The sequence below is a fragment of the Diorhabda carinulata genome, chromosome 6, assembly GCF_026250575.1.
Source record: "Diorhabda carinulata isolate Delta chromosome 6, icDioCari1.1, whole genome shotgun sequence".
NCBI lineage: Eukaryota > Metazoa > Arthropoda > Insecta > Coleoptera > Chrysomelidae > Diorhabda > Diorhabda carinulata.
The window spans coordinates 18,135,767-18,160,917 of record NC_079465.1 but is presented as its reverse complement, the minus strand read 5'-3'; the positions used below and the strand labels follow the sequence as shown (position 1 = coordinate 18,160,917).

At 31.6% G+C, this 25,151-nt stretch overlaps 3 protein-coding genes across 6 annotated transcripts; all 3 read right to left on the bottom strand.

The window, feature by feature from the left end:
• Nucleotides 1-3,093: 3,093 nt before the first annotated feature.
• LOC130895042 (dolichyl-diphosphooligosaccharide--protein glycosyltransferase 48 kDa subunit) lies at nucleotides 3,094-8,907 on the bottom strand. The gene is made up of 6 exons (XM_057802152.1): nucleotides 8,645-8,907; nucleotides 8,240-8,478; nucleotides 6,631-6,885; nucleotides 6,045-6,179; nucleotides 4,288-4,446; nucleotides 3,094-3,535 (listed from the first exon to the last, which is right to left on the bottom strand). The coding sequence occupies exons 1-6, from the start codon at nucleotides 8,766-8,768 to the stop codon at nucleotides 3,146-3,148; spliced, it is 1,302 nt and encodes a 433-aa protein (XP_057658135.1). The 5' UTR covers nucleotides 8,769-8,907; the 3' UTR covers nucleotides 3,094-3,145.
• A 575-nt stretch (nucleotides 8,908-9,482) lies between these two features.
• On the bottom strand, nucleotides 9,483-24,355 carry LOC130895334 (gamma-glutamylcyclotransferase-like). Of its 2 annotated transcripts, none has more exons than XM_057802567.1 (4): nucleotides 24,176-24,355; nucleotides 12,969-13,076; nucleotides 10,895-11,028; nucleotides 9,483-9,936 (listed from the first exon to the last, which is right to left on the bottom strand). In XM_057802567.1, exons 2-4 carry the CDS (start codon nucleotides 13,068-13,070, stop codon nucleotides 9,660-9,662), a joined length of 513 nt encoding a protein of 170 aa, XP_057658550.1. In that variant the 5' UTR covers nucleotides 13,071-13,076; nucleotides 24,176-24,355; the 3' UTR covers nucleotides 9,483-9,659. The 2 variants fall into 2 exon arrangements, with proteins under 2 accessions (XP_057658550.1, XP_057658549.1); XM_057802566.1 differs by lacking the exon at nucleotides 24,176-24,355 and adding an exon at nucleotides 13,293-13,540.
• On the bottom strand, nucleotides 15,250-24,030 carry LOC130895333 (ester hydrolase C11orf54 homolog). 3 transcript variants are annotated; one of them, XM_057802563.1, is made up of 8 exons: nucleotides 23,871-24,030; nucleotides 23,346-23,425; nucleotides 23,188-23,286; nucleotides 20,832-21,007; nucleotides 20,023-20,190; nucleotides 17,348-17,444; nucleotides 15,752-15,918; nucleotides 15,250-15,499 (listed from the first exon to the last, which is right to left on the bottom strand). In XM_057802563.1, the coding sequence occupies exons 2-8, from the start codon at nucleotides 23,419-23,421 to the stop codon at nucleotides 15,326-15,328; spliced, it is 957 nt and encodes a 318-aa protein (XP_057658546.1). In that variant the 5' UTR covers nucleotides 23,422-23,425; nucleotides 23,871-24,030; the 3' UTR covers nucleotides 15,250-15,325. The 3 variants fall into 3 exon arrangements, with proteins under 3 accessions (XP_057658546.1, XP_057658547.1, XP_057658545.1); XM_057802564.1 differs by lacking the exon at nucleotides 23,871-24,030 and adding an exon at nucleotides 23,630-23,790 and having other exon boundaries at nucleotides 15,250-15,467; XM_057802562.1 differs by lacking the exon at nucleotides 23,871-24,030 and adding an exon at nucleotides 23,630-23,782.
• Nucleotides 24,356-25,151: the final 796 nt, after the last annotated feature.

Here is a 25,151-nt window from a genome sequence, read left to right as displayed (position 1 = left end):
CCAATGATCGCGCTTACCTGACAAACCCGTTATGCAGCTTGTACAATCCAAGCGGAATCTTTCAGTGATGCATACGCTACAAACTCAATATGTTCTGGAGCGGATGCCATATTTCGGAACGCTTTTAATTTGCGCTAGGTCGCGGTAGCAGAAGTAAAATTTGTTAAATCGGCTGTGTTCTATGATCAAATGTCAAGCCGTTTTTGTTCCATAGTTTCAAGTTATGTGCATTTTTAGTTATTTAGCTTAATGGTCCTGCCAAAAGATAAAAAAGAAGAGAGGCCAGTGATAAACATGGTAGAGTACGAATCAACTAAGAAAATGCCACAGGCGTCATCAATTAGTAATCGTCTGCCTCACTTTAAAATATTCCCTCTCCGTCGCTTCAGACTGATATACCAGTGGCGTAGGTTCTTATTTAAATAAAAATTAATGCAGTTCGCAATAAAACATTTATTAGATTAAAAAAAAATATATATTTTAAGGATTTAAACATATATTACAGTAGGATAATACTTAGTTAAGTATATATATATATATATATATATATATATATATATATATATATACAGTATCTTATAGAAATAGCAACTGTTTATTGCATAGAGGTTTGGTGTGCATGGTATGTTTATAATAAACGCAGTTTTTGCACATGTTGAGTGTAATATTTTATCTATGTCGTTAATTAAAAAAAAAAACATTATTCGCTATCCGAAACTAGAGACGAACATACTAGTTCATCCTCTAATGAACTATCAGTATCCTCGCTGTTTTTGTCCTCACTTTCTTCCGATGAACCCGTATTTACTGTAAATATTAAGTGATCTAGAGTGTGGTCTAAAATGTCTAATTTCATCATAATTTAGCATTGCACGTTTGCTCTTTTAAATTGAATAGTAATAACAGTAAACCTTAAACTAAGTAGGTACATGACTTTATAATACCAATAAAAACAATTTCTTACACTTTAACGTAGGAAGTCTCTTCTCCAGTACATAAAAATCGTAGATAATTTCTCTTATAGATTTTATCTGATCTGGCGAGGTACGATCCAGCTTTCTTTTTTTAGTGTTACGTATTTTTTTCGGCGATTGAAAAGATGTGCTTGGCCCTCCCCACTCAACTTTTTGAGCTTCTTTTGATATCTTCTAAAAAGTAGACTTTGACACCCCAGTAGCAGCTAGTACTCTTTCCCTGAAATATCAAAATATGTTAATATTCTAATTTAAAATATGACACTCAATAAGTAGGTGCCTGTATAAAAATGTGTAAACTCCGCATTTCTTCAACCTACTTCTCGAATTAAATCTTGCTACATACCTGTAATTTTTCAAAGGAATAGTAACTCCTTCATCTGCCTCTTTTTTCATGAAATTAATAATATTGCTTATGATTTCTCGTCCTTGGCTGCGTATAATAAGACCTTGCTTTCCAACTTTTTTGGACATTATTTAAAACGATTTTGCCCCTAATGTTCAAAAACAGTGCTATCTGTAGAATAAACTATGGCACAAACTAAAAATAACACCGAACACAATAAATACCGAACAATCGTAAAAAACGTCACTGTCACATAAATGGGATGGGCCTAAGAGAGAAGGAAATTATTGCGGCCTTTGTCAGGTATGACGCGTCTGGCCTTTTTTTAGTTGATTCGTACTTTAGTATGGTAGTATGGAGTAGTCTCTACACTCCATACATGGTAGATTGTAAACCTGATAATGAAAGTAATCATAAATAAAACTACTAGTAAATAAATATATTTTTAATAAAACATATAAAAACAAGAAATTGAATAATCAACAACGAAACAGTTCTGAATTATAATGATATAATTTTTATATACTTATAAATTTGGTAAATGATGAAAACACCTCGTAATTCTTTGTAAAGGAACTAGACGAAATACCTCCACATTTACCATTCAATGAAACACTTGTTAAATTCAAAAAACAGCAACGAAAATAGCATATGTAAGTTTGTTCTTGATAATTGCACTGGCAGAACTAGTTCAGGAAATGTACACTAAAGCTTTATTTGTAACATAACCAGCGCTAGTGTCGATGTTGATAGTAGCTGTGCAAGAGAACTAGTTCACCGAATTCACTGTACTGATTCCACTGAGTCTAGAGTCAGTTCAGCCAATGCAATAAGTGTAATCTGGAAACGGTGGCACTACATATTGTAAATGTAAAATTTCAAAAAGTACTAAATTGTTTTCTATTATTGTTAATACTACAAGGCCTGAATCACATCAAATAACCTCAAATACAACAATAAACAAATTCTCCATTGCTTTCTGCACTATATCGTCCTTTGCAACCGATGGAACTAATTCTATACACTCATGAGATGACCTGCACTGGTCCAATTCACTGCTGTTCCAGTGCAGCTACAAAGAACAAACCTTGTTTTGAAAATATACCTGTCATAAACTAACAAGACCATATATGTAATACATCTATATGGACAGTTGGTATGGGAAAAAACGTCACTATGTTACGGTACTAAAAAATATTCATTTTCTCTCTCGTTCTCTTTATCTATATTGCGCATGCTTGAGAATGCGCCGAACCGAGCTGGAGCCTCGGAGGATAGAGAAATCGTTCCCATTCTGTCTTCTTTAGTCTGAACAGCTTCCACTTATAGAAACTGTCCATACAAAAGTATTACATATATGAACAAGACACATTAAGCAAAAAAATCTTTACAGTGAGCGCTCCACATGTTCGCAATCGTTACCGTTAGTGATATGCGTTACTTCCGCTGAATGCGACCAATCATTACGGTTACCTACCGGTATTTTATTTCTGTCATTGTCAGGTTTTGACAGGTGAATTTTTTCTGTAGAGGCAATAGTCCAATTACACAATTTGAGCATCCAAACGAGCACATGGGTGCGCCTGTCGTTTTTAAGATCTGTGCGTCGAGTAGTTGCGTTTTCCCCTTACACAAAATTCACCAAAGTTTATTCCACTTGATTCTTGTGTGCCCAGCTCATGAGCGTCGAGCCCATAGGTTTCGTGCACAAAGTGCTTAATAAATTGGAAAGCAAATTATTATAAGGGTATTCAAAATATGTAAAAACGTAAGGACTTCACAACTTATATTTCTTGATTACAAAATTATTTACAAAATCGTGCCCTTACTCACTCTTGGACTTTTTATCATCTTCCTTAAAATGTAAAAATACAAATGAGAATACAAACACACCCAACATCATCGAGAACGCTCCTGTATAATAAGGATAAGCGCTGGTAATAAACCTCTCATATTGAGTATGTTGAAGTGGACGAACGGAAACTTGTGTAGTACTGAATAACCTTGTATAACCCACCCTGTCATAATCGACTTTGAACTGATACACCCCGTAAACATCTGGAATTTTAAATTTGGCTTCGTATTCCCCTGATGGTTTTCTTTGAAGCGTCGTCCTAACGAATGGATCGATTCGAACGAATTCCAATTGTATATCGTTGGCGGTGAAGGGTTTCCATTGACCATTTTCCAAAATGTCTATTTCGATTGTATATACCTGAAAAAATATAAAATCTATATCTACTATGTGTTTCTTTCAACCCTATAGGTTACAAAAAATTAAATTTTGTTGATCCTAAATGGCATTAAGATTTGAAAACGACTTCAGTTATACGAGATTTGTCCCAAAAGTACTTGAAAGTTGTTTCCACACATTCCAATCGATTATTCCACTTATTGAAGTAATTTTTGGAACTGCCTTTAGTGCTTTAGTTTAAACTGTCTTTTAATCACTGTACCAGTGTCCATTGAGCGACGATTTAATCTAGGAAAGAGGCAAGTCACTGGATGCTAAATCGGGACTGTACAATTTGATATATCGTTGCATAATGTTAAGTAACTGCACTATGATGGTCCAATTAGTCTGGTACAATTGGAAAAAAATCGATGCGTATGATGTACAGGGGTAGGTAAAGAGTTTTGATCAAAATGTTTCACTTAGTAGACAGACAGGGTACCAATTCCAAAGACTCAATGATAATTTGGAATCTTCTACATATTCGTTTACAGCAGTAAACAGTATTCAACGTGTTTTTGTATCTTTTAGTTTAGACAGTTCGTGCGCCATAGAAATCAAAAATTTTAAACGATTTTCAAGTGCTGAATAATTTGGTAGCATTTCTCAAACATCAATCTATTATTCATGATGATTTTTGTTCTGGAGTATACTGATCATATATACAAAAACAGTTTTAACAATACATTTCATGGTTAACATATCTGCAGTTAACAGAAGTTGTTGATACTCACGACATTGTCCATTATGGTATAATCTTGAGGCGCTTCTTTTTCTCCTTCTTTGTGATGCTTCACAGATTTCACCCTCAATTGACCGTGCTCTCTAAATACCCATTGACTAATGGCAGTAGCCACTTCTTCATTGCCTGACTTTGGAGCCGCTTCTCCAGACTAAAAAAATTTCAAATTATCTCGTTATATTTCAATCAAAATATTGATAAAAATCGAGATATGTTTATATTATTGCAGTAAATTTTCATGAAAAACAGGTGAAATTTGTTTTGTTATCTTTCGATCCTGTTTATACATAATGATTGGAAGGAATTTTTAACAGAGTGAGTTTAAAATTGTTTGATAAAATACCAAATTTGGAAAAAGTGTAGCGACTATGAAATTAGCTGTAACGATTGTCCCGGGAAGTATATTTATAAATTTTTGGATCTAAAGTCATAAAATAGTATAAAATCTCCAAGTTAGATATTTCCCATATTTTTTCAATAAATAAACAAAATAAGTAAATTAAAAAAAATCGTTGAAAATATTGAAATTACCAAAAAGGAAAACTGAAAACAAAGACCCGAAATTACTGGAACTAAACAATTGAAGAAAAAATAATAAAAAATGTAATAAACAAAAACCATACCATTATTCGAAGAGGCATAAGAAAGAGTGGATTTATTACATTTAAAAAAACCTAAAAGGCAAGACAAATCATTAGGTTAGAATAACGATTTATAAAATTCTCTTACAAAAAAAAAGGATTAGTGAAAACTTGATGAATAGGAAAATTCAAAACGCAGTTACTAAGAGAAAAGCAAGGTATTATGCTATAGAATTAAATTAACTACTTTATTTCAAATATTTAAATGTATAAAATTAAATAATAGTACCACAAACCATTGGAATTTATCATGATACAATATAGGTTATGTTGGACAGACATCTCGATATTTACAAAATAGATTCGAAAGTCATCAATACCATAAAAAAATGAAACTACATTAAAAAAATTATGAAATATCAAAAAAAAACATACATTTGATTATAAAAATTCAATAATTTTTGAAACAGAGTCAAATAAAAGAAACAGGAATTATTAGAAACGGTTCACATAAACAGAACCGAGAAAGCTATTAAATGGTGTAATTAAATTTTATAATTCTATTCCATCAATTTGGATGCAATTTATATTGTTTACTTGATTTTTGTGATATAACAATTGAGGATAAAAAAAATTTAGTATAGTATTGATTCATATAATTATTAGAGTGAGCGAAAAAAAATTTATTTTTTAAAGTTTAAAGTATTTCAACGAATTATTGTGTAGTAGAAAGAAATAGATATTTTTGTAGAAAATTAAACGACCTATTAAAAAGGTCTGAAATAATTTTTCGCTAAGTCGACTCGATTGAAAATTATTCGCATTTGAAGTTCAACCTAAAATAATATATGAAGATTTTTACAATCTTTTATAGTTTTCTACAGAAAAATATCTTAAAAACATGAAAGAACATATTTTTAGCGATTTATCTTATTTTTACTTCCCGAATTTATTGAGAAAAATTTATATTATACAGCACGATTCGAATGAAAGCGTTTAAAACTGATTTCAATGTAACTTCATATTTTGTAAAATATTTGCTCCAATTTAGTAGTGGTTCAGACCTTGTTTGGAGAAGGTACATACTTTTTTGTGGATATTTCAACAGCATACCAATAATGTATATATAGTACGTAGAAAAAAAATGAATTATTTGGAGGATGCTAACCTGAGATTTTTTGACTGGAGAGCTGAAATATTCATCCGAGAAAAAAGACAAGGATCCACTGAAAACAACCCTAGCATTGTTTCTTGCTTGCAAACCGGCTATCAAAACAGTGTCTCTACCAACTGCATGAGGATACTAAAAAAAAATATAATATACACAATCAAATAGATAAAAATTGAATATCAACTAATCAAATACATATTCTTAATATACAGGATGTTAAATTGTTAAATATTAGTATTTATTAATATAAGCTCCTGCTCCCTAATTTTAATGCAACGCTGCATTTTTTGTCTTCAAAAAATGAGAACAGACAAGAAACGAAATCCTGTTTTTGGGAAGCATACAAGCATTTACATTCAAAAAAACAAATATATATGTCATTTAAATATTCACGAGTGGTGTTTCTTTCCCTCGATCAAGAGGAAAAACCCCAGCACACGGTATATCACAATGAGCTGATTCAAAATGTATATCGGAAACTAATAATATTTGAATGTAGAAATTACAAAGGAATTCATTTCAGTTAGTTTTTTGAAATGAATATGAAAACCAATGAATATTTAGCGTTCATTCACTTACATACCTCTTTTACAGGTAGATTAGGATTATAACTGTAGCTGGTACTATCTGCAGTTAACAGTGGTAACACTAAAGGATTTTCCGGATCCGCTAATATTCCTGTACCTTGATAGAGTAACGGAGCAACACCTTTTTTGGACCCAACTATTATGGGTGCATCAATTAAATTGTCAGAAGTAATAACCAATTTAGTATGCTGTCCTTCGTCGGTAAGGTCATAATTTAGATGGTCAATTACAAAAGTTCCTTCCTCATCAATCTAAAAATATAAGAAGTAAATAAAGATCTTTTTATAGAATTTATTATAATAATCTTAGCAGTATACTAACTACAGAAGGCTAAATATCGTAAATCTACAATGCCTCACTTCAAATTTCATGGTAAATTGGAAAAACAAAGTTGTAGGGCAGCGGGCGATAACTTGATTGTAGATAAATGGCAAAGTGAAAAAAATGTGAGCTGCGGGTGTACTTGTAGATTATTTGATACTCAATATACATCCCCCTAGTTATCTATTGTAAGTAGATACTATAAGTGATAATAATAATACGAAATTATTTATTTATATTTATTTAATACAGACCTCAAAAGAACAATGAAAACAGAATGAAGGGAAAACACAAATCATTATATAAAAAAAGAATTCAGAGCACTTGAAAATTAAATTGAAAATTTGAAATTTATTAGTACCGATGGCAAAAGAGAAAACAGAATGTAGAGAAAACAAAAATCATTATATAAAAAAGACTTCAGAGCACATTAAAAAATCGAGATGCTGATGAAAAATTGATAACGTTTTCAATTATTTTTTTTACTTGTAATTAGGAATTGAGAAAGTTTGCACATAAGTCAAATAATTAACTGCTGACAAAAATTTTTCAATTTGTCAAAATCAGATGGTAAGCTACTATTTAATTACACAGGAGTTTTAGAAAGAAAAATTACTTTGTTCCCAAAAGTCCAGATAACAATACACATAATTTAATATATATTGCCTGCACTCATTTGACAGCACTTTATGGTTTTTCAAATCTGAAATTTGTTGCATATGCAGCACTAGCAGCAGATTCAAAAGAATGTTCCTTAAAAAATTAATCAATACAATCTTCAATATTTAAAATTCTCCTTACTCCACACCCAACCAGTTGCCAGTCTTCTAATAGACCAACTATCTTCCAATTTGGCAAAAATGGCAGCATTCTGATTTTCAGATGACTGGGGAGGCTTTAAGTACGTTTTTACTTCAATTGAATTCAAATTAATTATTGAATTATCTGTCACTGACAATAAAAGTGACATTAAGTAGGAAATATGATTTTGGCAGACAAAATGTAAATGTACGTTTATTTCAGTGAAGAAAAGTGTACAACCCATAATTATTACTTTAAATAAATATTGTATTCCCCTTAAAAGTATATTCAATATATATTCAAAAGTTATATTAAACTAGATTGATTTTTTTTGTATGTAATCAGTTGATGTTGTAAATTTTACAAATATGCTTAGCTTTCTATGGTAAACGTAAATAGAATGCAACCTTTTTCAGTACCCCTATTGATATGAATTATAAGATGCAAAATATCTAATTGATTTATTTATTAAAATATTGCTACCTCAAATCCACATTCTGAAGCTATTTCTGATAAAACGTCACCAGTTGCACTGCTTCCTGCTATTAAAAGATTTCCACCATCATCTACAAACTGGGTAATAGTTTCAACATTTAAGTTACCACCAAATTCTTCTACAGAGGGTGCAAATATAATCAAATTCTTGTACAAATATTCTCCATACTTCGATAAAACTAGAGAGGAATCATCAGCTATTTTAAATGTTAGTATGTAGCCTCTATCTGCAAAAACATTATAATACAAGACTAGATATATAGCACACTTAAATTTTAGGACAAGGAAATAAAATATTTAAAACAATTAGAAGAGCAAATGATTCGAATATAGAAAAATAGTAAAAGTTGAGCCCTCTCTATATAATGCCGGTTAAGCATCATTTAGACAAACCTTGTAAAGATCTGAAAAATGTTGAATGGGTTTCTTTGATTACTTGATTATCAAGTAAAACTAGTGTTGGTGCTTGTGCATTACACGCTACAAACGCAAAAATAAATAATAAAAGTAACTTCATTTTTATAATTTCCGAGTTTAATAATTTTACACGACTCCACGTCCACCTCCACACGTCACCTGTCTACTTTCCTAATAATTATGGAGACTTTTGCTTTGAAGTATTTAACCACATTTGTAAGCTTGTTTGACGTTATTAATATCGTCTTCGTATTTAATGGAAATAATAAATTTTATATCTTAACTTTTGATTATTTTAGTAATAAAAACATATAACAAGAACATATATGAAAAGATTCGTGGCGTAGAGGAGTGGATGACAAAGTAGTAATAACAAGAACTGTACAAAGAGAACTGGAAGAAGAAATTAGAAAAATAAAATGCAAACATATTAGGGTTTATTAAGGCAAATTATATATTGGATAGAACGGTTAACCTGCAACAAATATACAATACCAAAAGAGTGAAAAATCGATACTACGCATCAAAAAATGCTCTAAAACTGAGGGCAATATGAAACGGCTACGGGAATCCCCTAGTTACCGCACTAAACAACAGTGGTGTGTTTAGCTGGAGAAATTCATTGTATTTAGTCCGGCTCAACGCGTAATATGGTGGTTAGATACCGAGTAAATAGCTTTTGTTTATTATAATACATTTGTTGATATTAAAATCTGTGTAGAATGAAATAAATAAAATTTTTTAAAAATATATTATGTGATTTTTAAAATATAAAGTGGCGCAGTCAGTAGGGTATTGAAAAGGATAAAATAAATTGAATAAAATTTTTTATTAATATATTTTGTGATTTAAAAAATATAATTCGGAAACATTGCAGGACACCTAAAATATTTTAGTTTGCCACGAGCCGCCACTATAGTGACATAAAAAAAGCCATTATTTTGTAAGTAGGTCCACTTATTGTCCATTGCATTTTTGAAAATCTATTTAATTAAGTCGAATCAAAATTTGGTATATAGGTTGTACTATTAGTAACTACAGTTTTTAAAAAATTGATATATTCGTTTGGTAAGCCGGTTTCTTCGGCACCTTGAACTATTACATTCAAATATGCCGGGCTAGGTCTTCGATCTTCGGGTAATTTTGTCAAATCTATTTCCTCGTACTTGTTTACTTGTTGATACGATTTGCATTTGATTATTTTACCATCAGGTGTTTCAATATCAACAATTATAGGACGATAAATATTCAAATGCACACCTTCTTGTCTACAATAGAGAAAATGAGGTTAGAAGAAAGAAAATAACCTACAAATAAAAAATAAAATAAAATTATTTTTGTTATTTAAAGGTTCGGATCAATTCTATTGGTCCTGTCTTTTAGAATTGAAGAATTTTCCAACGGAAATTTTTTTTTATTTTTGGACTTAACGCACTTAGTATAGCAAGCAAGTTCAACAAAATTTGCGTTCGTCTCTGTTATATAATAAATCGTAACTGTTATTTGTCGTCGTCCAATGTAGTGAGAAAACATTTGAACTACAATTGTTTAATACATAAGAATATGAAACTTATATCTATATTCTAACCTCAAAGCTGATAATGCACGCGGAAATTCCTGTCACTTGTCACATCGTCTTCTTTTTTATTAATCTATATTTTTTTGCGACTCTCACAACAGTAACGCAGTTCGGCGTTTAATTTTATTGAGTTAGGCTAGAAAATGTGTCAGCAAAATAAAGCCCAGTTTCCGTTTTTCGAAATAATCATCTTTCGAATGAAGTTGAAATTTTATGAACCGTTGGTGATATTCATACTGAACACACTGTTTACACCAACACTCACAATCACACTATCTGACGCACGTTTCGATAACCAAGTTATCGTCTTCAGAGACGTGGTGGTGTAAACAGTGTGTACATTTTTCGAATCACTAAATAATCTTCCATCTACCCTTTAATGTAAATAATTTTTAATATTTTCATAGCTATCCACACTCTCCAAATATTCAGTTATTCACTACGTCTACTAATGCCACTAATCTATCAAATGTATGTGAAATTTTGACAGATGACATGAGAAACATTTCGGAAACTAACTCTTCCGTTTTATCTCTATTTTGTGTACATTTTCTAATTTTTTTGAATCACAAAAGCTACGAATATTGATTGAAAAATCTGATTTCTCCTACAATTTATTTTAAAGAGGATGTTAAAAAATCATTTACTTATCTAAATTTTCGAAATCTACGTCATTTAATTCCCATAAGGCTCCCCAAACCTCGTGACCGGGTTTTTCTATTATTGTAGCTGCGCATCCTTTCCAAAATGTTGAATAATTACCAAAATCCAATGCGTAGTTCTGAAACATTTCAATATTAATAAAAAAAAAGATTTCTACAAATAATAATTTTTGTCCCTCTCTCTAAATATCTCTGATCACGACTATAATTACAACTGTTCGCTATAGTTAATTAAATTAAATATGTTCAAATTTGAACATATTCCGAATAATATCTTCTGAACGTATCAAATGCGCATGTCGTTCAGAACTATTTTTTACGTAAAAAGCACATACAAGAAACAGTAATTCGAGTACTGTCTGCCGTGTGGAGATGCCTGTGGATATTGATCTTGAACTTCTTCAGGTTAGTTCATAGTTACATATATGTATGTAAGACGTACCTCGGTAGCTGATTCTACGACGTTCTGAGCGTCTGCAAGCGAACTCGGTGTTAGTCTTATAGATGGGATTCTGTTGGATAGCTCGAAAGAGCATTTGCCGTGGTAGTAGACCTTTCCACTACGTTCTAATCTCTCCAAATTTTTGGTCAACGCTGCGTTGTATATAAGTCGAATTGCTCTCTTCTGTATTGAGACGAGATTCCTCGGGGTATGCTCGAGGGCCGAGCTCCAAATGTGCGATCAATATTCCTAAGATGGACGAATCTGGACCTTGTGCCGGGGATGAAAAACCGCAGGATCTTAATTTATTTAGAAGGTTGGTATTCCAAACGCTGTCAAAATAATTTGTTATATCCAGTGTGATTGCTCTGGGCCATGAGATTCCCGTTTGATTTATATTCACGAAAAACGTATTGATGATCGCTGATGATGTTAGCTGACATAACATTTGCTGGTTAACGACTCTCTCCATGGTAATGGCTGAGACTTAAGGAATTAGACGGTGGTTGATGGGAACCGTCTTTTCCTTTTTTCGTATAGGATGAAACCGAATAAGTTTCCAATCTGCCCAATCTGCAGGGAAGAGACCTTGTTTACAAAATAGAGAAAATAGTTGCATAGCGTACTTGTTAGTTCAGGTACGCATTCCTTCAATACGATTGGTGGTATTCAGTCGAGCCAGTGGTTTTATTAATAAGCCTTTGAGAAGTTTTGCCACATCTCAATATCGAAGTTCTATTTCTGGTAACTAACTCCAGGCAGATTTAGTGGTAGTTTTCACCAGGAGTCAAGAGTTGAATTTGAAGCAAACACGCGACCCAACAGGTCCAATCTTCTCCAGTCAACGGTGGAATTTTTGACTTTTGCTGACCATTTTTTGTTACAGACGAGAAAGACTTTGATCCATTTGAGCAAACGAGAAATTTGTTTTTCACTGTTTCATTATATCGTTTCTTGCAAATGTCTGCTTGAAGGTATTTCTCGAGATAACAAAGTTCATACGATTTTTGGCAATAGGATTCTAGTTCTACTACAGTTTTTATCAAACCATGGATTGTTGTCTGCAAAGCTCTCGAATGAGTGAGAAATATAGGCTTCTATACCTGCCAAGATTACTTCTGAAGATTTGACAGATCTATAATTCCAAACTTCACTAGGTGGATGCTGAGTTTGGATTTCTAGTTCACACGTTGCTGTAATTAGTTTGTGATCTAGGCTAGCAAAGTCACCATCTTGATCCGGGACTCTGATTGGTTCTTTGATAAGTTGGGTCTGCAAAATCTCCAACTACCCGGCCCTCATCACTAGTTCTGTTATAAAAATTCAACCAGCTGACGTGATGAACATTGAAATTACCAACGATTATAAAATCTGCGTTTGGATAGTTTGATTGCAGTTAATCGATTATATCTGCAAGGTTTGAGAATAACAAAAAGAATTTTTTTGTTCTTTAAGTGCCACTTGGGTAGATTTCAAAAAAATTTTATATTCTTAAATACGTCTTTGAGGTTATGTCTTCGATAGATGACATAAGTAACATGGCGGAGACTAACAATATAATTACCGTAGTAAAAAAAATTTTTAAAAATATGTGTGATTCCAAAGCAATGTACTTACTTTCAGTATTCCTTTTCCCCATCGCACTGCATTGGGATTCATATGATGAATCCGTTTTGATAATAAATTACTTCCATAAGCAAAATAAATACTTTTTGACATGGCACTCTGAAAATAAAATAATTATATGAGGAACCTTTACAGATGCAATTTCATGATGACGCTCGATGATGCATTAGATGTCACGTGGTATAATTTCAACTGGCCATCTTAAATTGATGCATTGTCAAGTATAAGAACGTCAAGCTTCAAAATGATGAAAAAACACTTGAATATACCATATATTAAATTATTAAAGTTGATAAAATACTATAAAATGTTTACCTCGTAGTTCATTGCACTTTTCAGAATACTAGTAAACAGCTGATAACATCGGTTGAGTTTTTTTTTTGTATAATACTCGATTTAAAAAGATAAACTATGTTAAAATTTGACGCTCCATTCAAAATTGTAAAATTTGACGCAGTAATCCAATATCGAGCGTCAACATGAAAACAACTTTTCCGTTTTCAGAAAAATAAATATTTTTGTTTTTGGATGACAGTTTTTCCATTGACAAATGACAGGTGAAAGTTATAAAGAAAAACTAACCTGAATCTTCGAAATCATTTCGGAATATAACAAAAGTTGATAACGATTGTAGTGATTGAAAGATTTTAGTATATTAGAATGAGAAAATTAAAAAAAGAAAAAATATAAAATGAAACTGATTTAGACAATGAACTAAAAAAATGTAAATATAAACGTATTCACGGGAAAGTAACGCACGATAAAAATATTTTTTTCTGTTGGTATTTATACCACCAATGCAATAAAATTATTTCGTTTTATTTCCGTGTAGAAATAGATATCCATAATTTGATAAGGCGCAATATATTTTCCAAATAATAATTAGAGATTATAATTCGAAAAAAAAAAACAGTTGGAACAAATAGAACATAGTTCAACGATGTTGTTATTAATTTATTCTCGTGAATAAATAGTTTAGGAAGTCGTATTTCAATAGATAATATTGTAAGGTTTCCTTTTAAGTTGGTGCTTTTCAAAATATTGCATGATATTGAAATGATGATTATATATATCACACGACGTGGAACATCCAAATAGGATAAATTTGGTTAATAAATATACGGGGGCGTGTTGAGAAAAACGCTTGTACAGATCCAATTTGTATTTTACTCAAAAAAAATTGACTATACAAGGTATGATAATGGCCAAAATCAACTTTCTTCTTTTAAATGCAATGCTCTGTATATTATTTATTTTTTGGGTTATTTAGGTAGTTTTGGACTAAATTCGTATGCAATGGTGTATACCTATCTATCATATTTAGTTAAAAAAAACATTTTATTCCAGAAATTCGCCACATCACACTCAATACTTATTTCCCATTTAGCTCTTGATATTAGAAAGTAAGCAAAAACTATTTCAGGATTAAGGACTTGGAAACCTTTCTTCTAATCTTTCATAAAATAATTTCTGATTTCAATAGATTTTAGATTTTGATGTAGATTTTATGATTTTTGTCCAGTTAATATTTTATATTGTATGTCTTGGTAATAAATTTTGTTATTTGTTTGTACAAATAGTGTTTCAACGCAAAAACACCTAACTCCAGCGTTCCTTTTCACTGATATGAATTCAAAATATACAAAAAAATGTTTTCTTCTACCATGCCAAAAGTACGTACATAGACACGTTTTTTATTACGTAAAACTAATTTCTGCCATTCTTTGGAGACACACTGTAGAGTAGAAAGTTATCAATTCAATTCTTTAGAGACACACCGTAGAGAAGAGACAACAAATCGATTCAATTCTTTAAAGAGACACTGTATAGTAGAGTTTTCCAATTCCTTCGTAATTTGGACACTGTAGAGTAGAAACTTCCAATTTAATCAATACTTTAGAGACACACCATAGAGAATACACGACAAATCGATTCAATTCTTTAAAGACACACTGTATAGTAGAGTTTTCCAATTCCTTCGATAATTTGGACACTGTAGAGTAGAAACTTCTAATTTAATCAATACTTTAGAGAAACACCGTAGAGAAGACACGTTAAATCAATTCTATTCTTTAAAGACACACTGTATAGTAGAGTTTTCCAATTCCTTCGATAATTTAGAGACACACCGTAGAGAAAACACGTCAAATCTATTCTAGTTTTCAAAGACACACTGCATAGTAGAGTCTTCTAATTCTTCTAATTAATTCCATACTTTGAAAAAAGTAAAGGCGTTTAATCAATGCTGGGTAGGTACAAAATTAAAAAAAAATGAAAACAAAAAATAAATATATTTTTCAACAAAAATTTAGAATTTTCTAAATTAACATGTGGATCTTTCTTTTCTTTCAGTCTCTACCCCAAGTATGAGTATTAATTGGTCTGTCGATTCTGTATATTTCTTCTCCTACATTGAAATACCCCAAATATTCCACGGTTTCGGGGGTTGTATCGTAGTGGTAGTGACCAGCTTCTCCGTGATGACTGAAACTATGGAAATGTTGAACACGTAAATCTAATCCCTGAAATAATTTTTATAAAATTTAACACAATGTATATTTATTTCCATTGTTGGTTTTATTTATTTTATTAACTTTTGTGGAAATAAAAAAATTGTACGTATCTAATAATTTTTTTTTTAATTTTTTAAAATTTCGGTAGTTAAAAAAATTCTATATGAACCACGGTAGAAAATTGACAAAAATATCTCACTTTTTTACCTTGCCGTACATATACTATTTGCATTGAGAACTACATTGAAAAAAATAAATTACCCCATCTCCATTAACCAACGTTCCGACAGCAATTAAAGGCGCTGACATATTATAAAATTTCAACCATTTATTCAACATCTCCTCGTTTTTAATTGGTGTTTTGGAAAAATCTCTCATCACGTGTTGTTTTGCTTTGCCTTCTTTTAATAAGAAAACTCCTCCGATACCTGAAAATCGTCACTAAATAAACAAATATTACTAATTCGAACCCGCCCACTGATGTAAATCTTAAAGCCAGTCCTGTTCTTCAAAAATGTTATAGAAACTAAAGTTTGACGGATGCGTCGTTTATTTTTAGTGACCTGTTAACCTTTTTTTGGCTGTTTTTTAACGGCAGTCTCGAGATTTCTAAAATCCGAAGGTTCCAGAAAGTGTATTAGTATATATAGCGATAATTTAGCAGCCGCAATTCGACCGAATAATGCGGAAAAGTAACATATAGATGAAAAAGTGAAATAAATGGTGTATTTGAATAAATTAGATGTTAAGTGTTAGTAAATAGTTAACCGTGTTAGTGATTAGTTAGGGTATACATTAATTACACAAGTAAGTGTGTATAACTTCATCTCATCCAATTGGTGATAAGAAACTGTTAACATTACACCGGGTATAACATCAGTAATTTATAAGAGTGGTAATTGTATAGAGTGATTCAACATTAAGTGTAACTATTTTATTTAGAAAATTTTACTTCTTTAAGACATTGGATTCTATATTTAAGCATATAAAGATACATATAGTATCTGCTCCGTAGAATTTTAATACAACACGTCAGTTTACCGTTTTCAAGTTCGTAGAATTAATTCATTTATCAATATCCTAATATTGGAAATTCGTACCGATAATTACATTTGTTGACTTTAGCATTAAGCATTAATTACAGGAAGTTTTCTATTTTGACGTCCTATTTTATGAGGTAGGGCTTTGGTAGGTACAAAACTTCAAAAATAATTGTTGTTCACATTTTTTATCTATTTATCTTCTATTTGCATCCCAATTGAGAATTGTTTATTGATTTTGTTAAGAAGACCATTTTCAAGTAAAATTAGGTTAAGTTTACCTTATGTTGGATTAAATTAGGTTAGGTTTACTGCAGTTACGTTTAATTCATAAAACCAAATCAAAAAGGCGATTGATAAAACCGGAAGTACTCATTTCCAACATCTGCGATCTCGATAAATGGATTGTATAACGTAGTAAACGCCAAATTAGCGTGTTTTTATTACGATTCTAGCACGGACAGATACGGACGTCAAAATTGTACAAAAATTTGTAAAAATGTAGTATCGTCCCTTTATCAAAGGAGTAGAAATCATTCTACGACACTCAGGGAGGATTTATATCAAAAAGTGGCAGTTATTTAAACAATGAGATGAAATAATTAACTTTTTCATAACCTCAAAATAGTCGTTGTACTAGGAATGTGATTGGTTAAGAAAAATTAGTCATAAATTCACGGAAACGCACATGATAATGTCCAGTCAGTAGGCTGATTAAAAGTTCGTGAAAATTCAATTATATAATCTATAAATAAACGGAGTGGGTTAAAGAACGTGTAGTAAAGAATAAAAAAAATATATTTGATATAATATTTACCCACTAGTTTATCCTTGTATTCATTTTCAACTGCAGTTCTGATAGCAGTAATGAGGTTATGTTCACCAATTCGTTTTTTAGCATGTACTTTAATAACCTAAGATTAAAATAAATTATAATCACCACTATTATACAGGATGTTTAAATAATAAGTTACCCAGTTTCTATATAGGTATAAAACTGAAAATTTGGGTACATTTTTTTTGCCGAAACTAATGACAACATTGTGATGAAATTTTATAAGAATATGTTTTGGAAACTGATTCATCTTATGATTTGTTTCCATAATTTATTCTCATAGAGGGCGTTGGTAACACGGTTCGTAAGTAATATTTAATTTAACTTTCTTAAAGGTAACTTTGAGACCCGATTTCACGGAATTTACTTAACGGATTTTAATGAAATGGCAAATGAGTTATGGCAAATTTTCTTCTCATAAGACATTATTTTTTAATTTTTCATTTGGAAAACGTTTTCTGAAAGGATCACGCTCAATTATTATGGAAATTGATTTTAGGCCAATTTTTATAAAGCTTGGCACAATAATAGTTTGAGGTAAGCTGATTAAAAGTCTCAACGGACACGGAATCCCAACCCCCCTTTCCTCAAAACTACCCCCAAACAGTCAAAAGGTACCATAAAAGGAGGGTTTTCCATCAGTCTATCTGAAACTTTACACAATGGTAATTCAAAGAGAGGTGAAAACAACAAACCTAAAACTACCCAAATTTGGCACAAGGATAGTTTGAAGCAAGTTGATTATTAAAAGTCTCCCTGGGATCGAAGCCCCAAAACCATGTCAAAACCACCACTGAGTGTCCGAAGGTACCCTGGGAGAAATGGAACTGGTTTTGTTCAATTGTTTCGAAACTTGGCACAATGATAGATCAAGATGCAATTCCAAATTTACCTCACCTCACATTAGAAATCTTAAAGAACCTCACATTTGGTATCAATTAGGATTAGCTCGAGCATACGTTAAAGACAAGATTGCAATTTGACCAAAGCCTATTTGAACCAGACTTAATACGAAACAGATATTTTCAAAGAGGACTAAACATCAATTATGGATAATTTATGCAACAGAAGCTGAAGATTAAAGAATGTCAAGTTATTACTGTACAAGTAAAGCTGAGGCAAGAACTCTTGGAGGTTGTGCTCACTTAGCAGCAGTATTGTGGTACCTGGGGTATGTTCATCATCAAATCAACGTGTATTATACATCAACAACCCTTCTTAATTATATAGAATATGCGCAAATGCTTGGGGTAGCTTAGCTTTACCTTAAGTGGCTGGGACTGTTCAACCTTGCCTTAATGACCGGGACCATTGAATCTTGCCTTAATTGATTGGACTGCTACTCCTTTCCTCAACCTAACCTTACTTCTCCACTTATGGTACCTTTGGACTCTTCAGGGGTAGTTTTGAGGCTTGGGGAGCTTCGGGCCCTTAACATTTTTAATCAATATGCTTTGAACTATGATCGTGCCAAGTTTCAGAAAAACTGACCGAAACCTCTTCTCTTATGGTACCCTTGGACTCTTCGTGTAGTGTTGAGGGGTTTTAGGGTTTCGTAACCAGTAAGAACTTTAGTCAACTTTGTATTTGAATGGGGAACTACAGACGAGGCAACTGGTTGCCAACCAGTCGGCAACGCGTTTGGCAACTGGTTTAAAAAAAACTCGACTTGTTGATTCGCTGGTAACTTGAATCACCCGCCTCTCGAAGGTGTCAATAGACGAAGGATTACGACACGAGTTTTTCTCTTCAATTGATTAGTAATTAGGTCTAGTAAAATTGCTAATTGCTCGAGAAAGACGTGTCTTGGTAGCTGATTCCACAGACTTGCACAACTCAAAAGGAGGGAGTCCCGATAAATTTATGTTCTGGGCGTCTGCAGGCAAACTCGGTGTTCATGAGCCACGTCTGCCTGTCGAGTAGGTCTTGAGAAAACTGCTCTAGGTGGGATTATGTTGGACAGCTCGGACAAGCCGTGGTAGTATCGGTAAAAAAGTCAGGTGACCTTTCTTCTATGTTCTAAGCTGTTTCTGGTCAACTCTCGATCGACTTAAAGTCAAATTGCTGACTTCTGTATTGAGTCGAGCCTCTTCAGGGTATGCTTGGGACCGAGCTCCAAATGTGCGAACAATATTCTAAAGATGGACGAATAGATTGTTTGATTCGAAGCCGAGATAAATCATTTTTTTTTTATAGTTTTATACTTTACTTAAAATTTTTGGAAATTTTAAGTGGAAGTTGGTGTGATGCAAAATTAATTATTATTTACTTTGGAGTCAGTCAGGTTTCGTTCAATCTTAAGTCTGCTGTTTGTGCAGACATGTTACCAATCAGTTGGCAACAACCAGTTGGTGATTTCAGTCACTTTTGGATTTTATTTCTTTTCAGTGGCTCAATGGGTATTGGGCCTAACTGTCAAAAATCAAAATTGGTCATACCAGTAAATTTTGAAAGGTTCAAAGAAAGTTTCAAGCCAATAAACAAAAATTGATTGTTTATCTCCCCTTGTTTACATTCATGAATCAAAATTTTAGATCAGAGCAACGCCCTTTATCTGGAACACGGATGACATAACAAAAAATTTTTACAAAGCAAACCCCTAATATTTTTAAGTTATCTACTTATCCTATAGATGTATATAAATTGGTTGAATTCACCTTTCCAGGTTTTCCTTCTGAGAAATATAAATTTCCAAGTAACGCTAAACGTGTTTCATTATCGGGAAGTAAAATTTGAACGGATTTATCGTCGTTTTCATCAACTTTTGATATCCTGGTTAGTTGCTTAGTCACACTTCCACTTTCGATCAACAAATTGTAGATTCCCTAAAAGACAACATCCTACATTATTTAATGCCAAAAAATAAACGTGGTTATTACGTTCAAAAGTGTTTTGAAATTTTCAAAACTTTTGGTGATAATTTTATTGTTCTAAGAGGGTTATCTGTAAAGTTTCCTACTTTAGCTTGAAGATGTCTCATCAGTACAAATATTTTGCACATGCGCTAAAATTTCCGCCATTTTGGGCGAGTCAGTTTGTTTGACAATCGTTATGACGATTTTGTAAAAAATGGAAAGAAAATGAATATAGAATCTAAGAAATTAAGCATTTGTTTTTGAAAAGTGATACGCAAATGAAAGATGTACGAAACTAGATGTTGCAAATGGACCTTATTGATTGCTGAAACCTCGTACAATCTGATATCTAGAGTAAAGTATTTGTAGTGTTGAAATTAGTGTGGTATAATGAAGTTTCGAGTGTGAAATTCACTTTGTTAATACAGTGTAGTGATTGTAGTAATTGATTCCCCCTGTCGCCATCTCGTGGATGTCTCTAGAATGGAATTGAAATCATAGTGGTCTGCAATTTAAATTAACTACGAGGACAAATCACTAAATACTTGTACAACGTTTTACTCGTTAAAGTATGATGAAATTGATATTTAGAGGTAATTAAATCCAGTTACCTCACAATTTGCCCCAATATAAGGATTGGGTCCTGCTCCTGGTCCAATAATAAAAGCAGGATCGGATTTGACAAGCTTAACAATGTCTTTTAATTCGTATATTTTCTCTCGTTGAACACATGGTAATAAGTAGGGGTTACCACCGATTTCAACTAGTTTTTGACTACCACTTAAACCTAAAATTGTATATACCGGGTGAGCAACTAAAAAGAAGCTTCAGGAAAAATGAGGTATAACAAAAGTGAAAAATATTTCCTGAATTTTAAGTCAACCACTAGAGGGCGTATTTTCAAATATAAAATTCGAAGTGGTACTTCAACGTCAATGTTACAGGGCGTTGTTTTATATATTTTAGATACAGATTCATAACAAAGTTCCCACTCTCCCCCACTTCTCATTTGAATAGAAGAATTTGGAAATTATCTTATATAAAATGCCACTTAATTGGATAAATTTAAAAAAAAGTTTCTATTTCAATTTTATATACGGGGCTACGCTTATTATAATTTTGTAATGTATGAGTTGGGATTTTTCTTTGACTCCCTATATGTAATACTCAAATTCGAAAAAATATTTACAGAATATTGAAAAAAAAATGTTAATTCTTGCTTAAAACAAGCAGCGTAGCATCCATTTCTTCATGATAATATGGAACAGATGAACGCTTTTAATCAAAATTTTTTAATCCTGTATAGAATATATAAAAATATTTGAAAATACTTTGAATAATATATTTATTCCTTCATATGTGGTGTCCTTCAGTTCACCAGATTTGCCTACAAGTGATTTTCCTTTTTGGAATTTTTTCAAACAAATTATTCGTAGAAATGGTTTTGGAAAATCTACAATCCTAAGAAGAAAACTAAGATAGGGAAAGTGGGAAAAGGTGATCCGTCTCTTGGTTGATCTTGTATTTTAAGAAAACTTCAAATAGGCTGTGAAACTTCATTCAATAATAATTTAAACATGAATTAATTTTCGCTTTATTTCTGTTTCCCGCTGTAATATTAACTTTTGAAAATATAAAAACTGTGTCTTATGTCGAGGAAGATCCAATAGAAGAAGATGAAGTGGAAGTTGAAGGGGAGGCTGATGTAGAAGAGGCTGGAGCTACTGAAGCTACTAAATCATTGTCATCATCATATGCTGATACTACATTGTTATTTGTGAAGCCTGAACCAACTGGTGCCTCTCAAAAGGAAAGTTTTTAGTTGGAATCCTTAATAAAGGAGACCAAGGTTTTATTTTTTATAATATTTCCATTATTCTTTGGATTCTAGCTTCTACATTCAAAACTTTTCAGCTATTAGTTGGAAAATAATAGCACCAGAACAAGACACTACAATTTTCTTCCTTCAAAATCATTTGCTAGAAGACCATTTGGTCTCACATGATGTTGAATTAGCATGATAGCAATGGTAATCCTTTCCAAAGAGCTGTTTTCAATTAAACTGTTTTTGAATTGGAAGAAGGTTAAGATGGAGAAACTTTCTTTTTGAATCTCTTTTTAGATGCTGGTGTAATTTTACTTTTGGTTATCGGACAACAGACTCTTTATCTGTTGGTAAAAAAACGCAGTAGGGGTATCGGTAGAAGCGGTAGAAAGTCAATCCCAGTTGAAACTAGAACTAGCAATCCAAACAATGTTAATTATGATTGGTTACTTCCCCAAGTTATCGCTAGTTTATATAAGGAAAAACTTCAAGAGTCACCTAAAAGCAAGCCACAAATCAAAAAAGACTAATCATATTGTAATTTTCTTTCTACTTTGGAAAGACTAATAATGTCCACCTTTTATACAATCTAAGAATTTTTTTCACAGAACAATTATATATATTGAATGAAGAACCAAAATCACATTTTTGGCTTGATATTTTGTATATTATGTTAATATACAAATACTTTAATTTTTCTTGATATGACCTTCCAGTTCACCAGATTTATCTCCAAATGATTTTTCTTCTCAATTCTTTAAAAAAAATGTTTATTGATATGTCTCTGGAAAAGCCACAAATCTTGACAAAACAGGAAAAACTATGAAATATTTCAACTTTATGCTAGAATTAAGATGAATCTATAGTTATTTTGATCACAATAAATAAAATTTGGAAAATTTTTGCTAGAATTAAGATGAAACTCTAAACAAAATTATTTGAAAAATAATCTGAAAAATTATTCCTTCAAGTAGAAATGAAATAATCCAACTTTGTGCTGATAAATCTGTAGTTATAATGTTTTTTCATTTACACAAATTATTTGAAAAAGGTTTCGCAAGCCATTGAAGCAAAAATATGTGAAATAACCCTCATCTTAATTTTTTCTTTTCCTATTCATTAAACATTTTATTAAAACTTACCACTAGCAGCTAATGTGAAAGGTTCTTTAGTTAAATCTGGACAGTCTACCACTTCTACACATACTTCAGCAAAGTTTGTAAGTAAAGTTTTTTGGATAACTAAAAATCGTATAATAACATTTTGCAATCACTGTATATATCTCCTTAAGTTTAATTACCTTTTGCAAGCTCAGGTAATGGAGGTACAAATAACTTTTTTGATTCCATAGGCAAACACTCTGCATTTAAAGCCATGGTTCTATAATGAAAAATAATGTTATCAAGTCGTAGACTTTAAAACAAGAAGAGGAAAAAACAGACACGCTAAAAATACTTTAATGAAAATCTAAGTTGATTCTTTATTATATATTCTTTTATTAGTAAAGGTAAATATGCAATGATAATCATTTTTTACTGTGCAATAACCTTGTAAAGTCAGAAAAACTAAATTATATTATCTCACCTTCTTAAAGATAAGGAAACTAAAACGAACAAGAACGGTTTCATTCTTTCTCACTTTAAATTTTTAGTGAAAGGATTTTATGCTGATTGACGAAGGACTTAAATTTGTCACAAATTAACCAATATTACTAAAGTATAAACATAGAAATTTTGAGTGAAAATATGTAAATATTTCAATTTTACTAACCTTCATTTCGAAAAATGTCATATCACAATTTACTTTAATTTAAATATTCACTTACCTTTAATATAATCAGACATTAAATGGAGATATATCTTGTTTATTTAACTTTCAAGCACATGTGAAAGGTTAACTTATTTGTAAAATATACGTCATTTGATAAAATTATTATCTATAATACAAAACACGAAATTTTGAGTACTTTTGAAATCAGTAACGTTAACAAAAATACATGGAGGTACATTTACAATATTTTCGTGCTGTGTGAATTAGGAATAAAATTATCCAAGTTCAATAGCACTGATGATATGGTAAATGCAAATAAATACTACATGAGAATTTAATATCAAGTAATTCATCACTCACGTTTTATTAAAGAATAGTTACCCCCTAATCACAGTAAACAATACAAAATTACTTCACTATAATATTATATTAACAGTTACGAGGTCCAGCTATTAAATAACGAGACAGTATAAAAGTACTTTTATTTCATAAATTTATTATTTATTCTACAATCTTTTTTCGACACAACATTTCACTCGTTTTTTTCATAGCTTCATAGACACGGAATGAAAACTATAATACTAATAATAGTATATAAAAAAACAAAATTCAAAATTTAAATTATTTATTGAAGCTTAACAAAACCATAGAATTAATATCAAAGATAGAGAGAACTAGGTATTCAAGTGGGCCTGAACTGCTGATACAGAAACATTGAACTCGCTTTGTGAGCTTCAAAATTACGCTTTAAATACAAACTGTAGAAAAGAGGGCCTGATAAGGTTATCTATAGTAAAAAGTGTAGTTATAAATAAGGGCTTTCATAGTATTCCTATTCTTATTGAATAATTTGTTATATGTTTCAAAATTTGACACTTGACACAAAACTCGCCGATGTTTGTTCCATTTAATTTTTTTGTGTAAAGCTCATGAGTGTCGAGCCCATGAGTTTCGTGCACAAAGTTTTAGATAAATTGGAAAGCGACTAATATTACTAAGTCTATGGATATACCATTCTCTATTTCTCTCTACTCCATTCAGGTTGGATCACCATGACGTCAAAGTTTCTATTAGTGGGAATAGCAAAGAAGGATGATAACAAGATTTCATTTTAAAAGCGAGTAGACAGATATAGAAAGTGGTAAACCAATGCTTTTCCGTGCTCTCTCTCTCGCTTCCAAAAATACAATTCAATTTACATGTAACTCTCTATAACTTCAATATAAACCCCAAGAACATCTTTGGAAGCAACAAAAATTGGTAGGGTCACATGATGCACAAGGGAGTAACGATCGATTTGATTCATTCATCAATTCGAATTGCCTTACATTTTAGG

Coding starts and splice junctions, on each gene's coding strand:
- LOC130895042 (XM_057802152.1), bottom strand. CDS start 8,768: ATGAAGTTACTTTTATTATTTATTTTTGCGTTTGTAGCGTGTAATGCA. Junction 8,479..8,644: donor ATTTTTCAGATCTTTACAAG/GTTTGTCTAAAT, acceptor ATGTTTTTGCAG/ATAGAGGCTACATACTAACA. Junction 4,447..6,044: donor CTCCAGTCAAAAAATCTCAG/GTTAGCATCCTC, acceptor AAATTTTTTTAG/TCTGGAGAAGCGGCTCCAAA.
- LOC130895334 (XM_057802566.1), bottom strand. Junction 11,029..12,968: donor GGGGAAAAGGAATACTGAAA/GTAAGTACATTG, acceptor GAAATGTTTCAG/AACTACGCATTGGATTTTGG. Junction 9,937..10,894: donor GATTTCGAAAATTTAGATAA/GTAAATGATTTT, acceptor TCTCTATTGTAG/ACAAGAAGGTGTGCATTTGA.
- LOC130895333 (XM_057802562.1), bottom strand. CDS start 23,673: ATGAAACCGTTCTTGTTCGTTTTAGTTTCCTTATCTTTAAGAAG. Junction 17,445..20,022: donor CAGAAGGAAAACCTGGAAAG/GTGAATTCAACC, acceptor TTTTAATCTTAG/GTTATTAAAGTACATGCTAA. Junction 15,500..15,751: donor CGTTGGTTAATGGAGATGGG/GTAATTTATTTT, acceptor AAATTATTTCAG/GGATTAGATTTACGTGTTCA.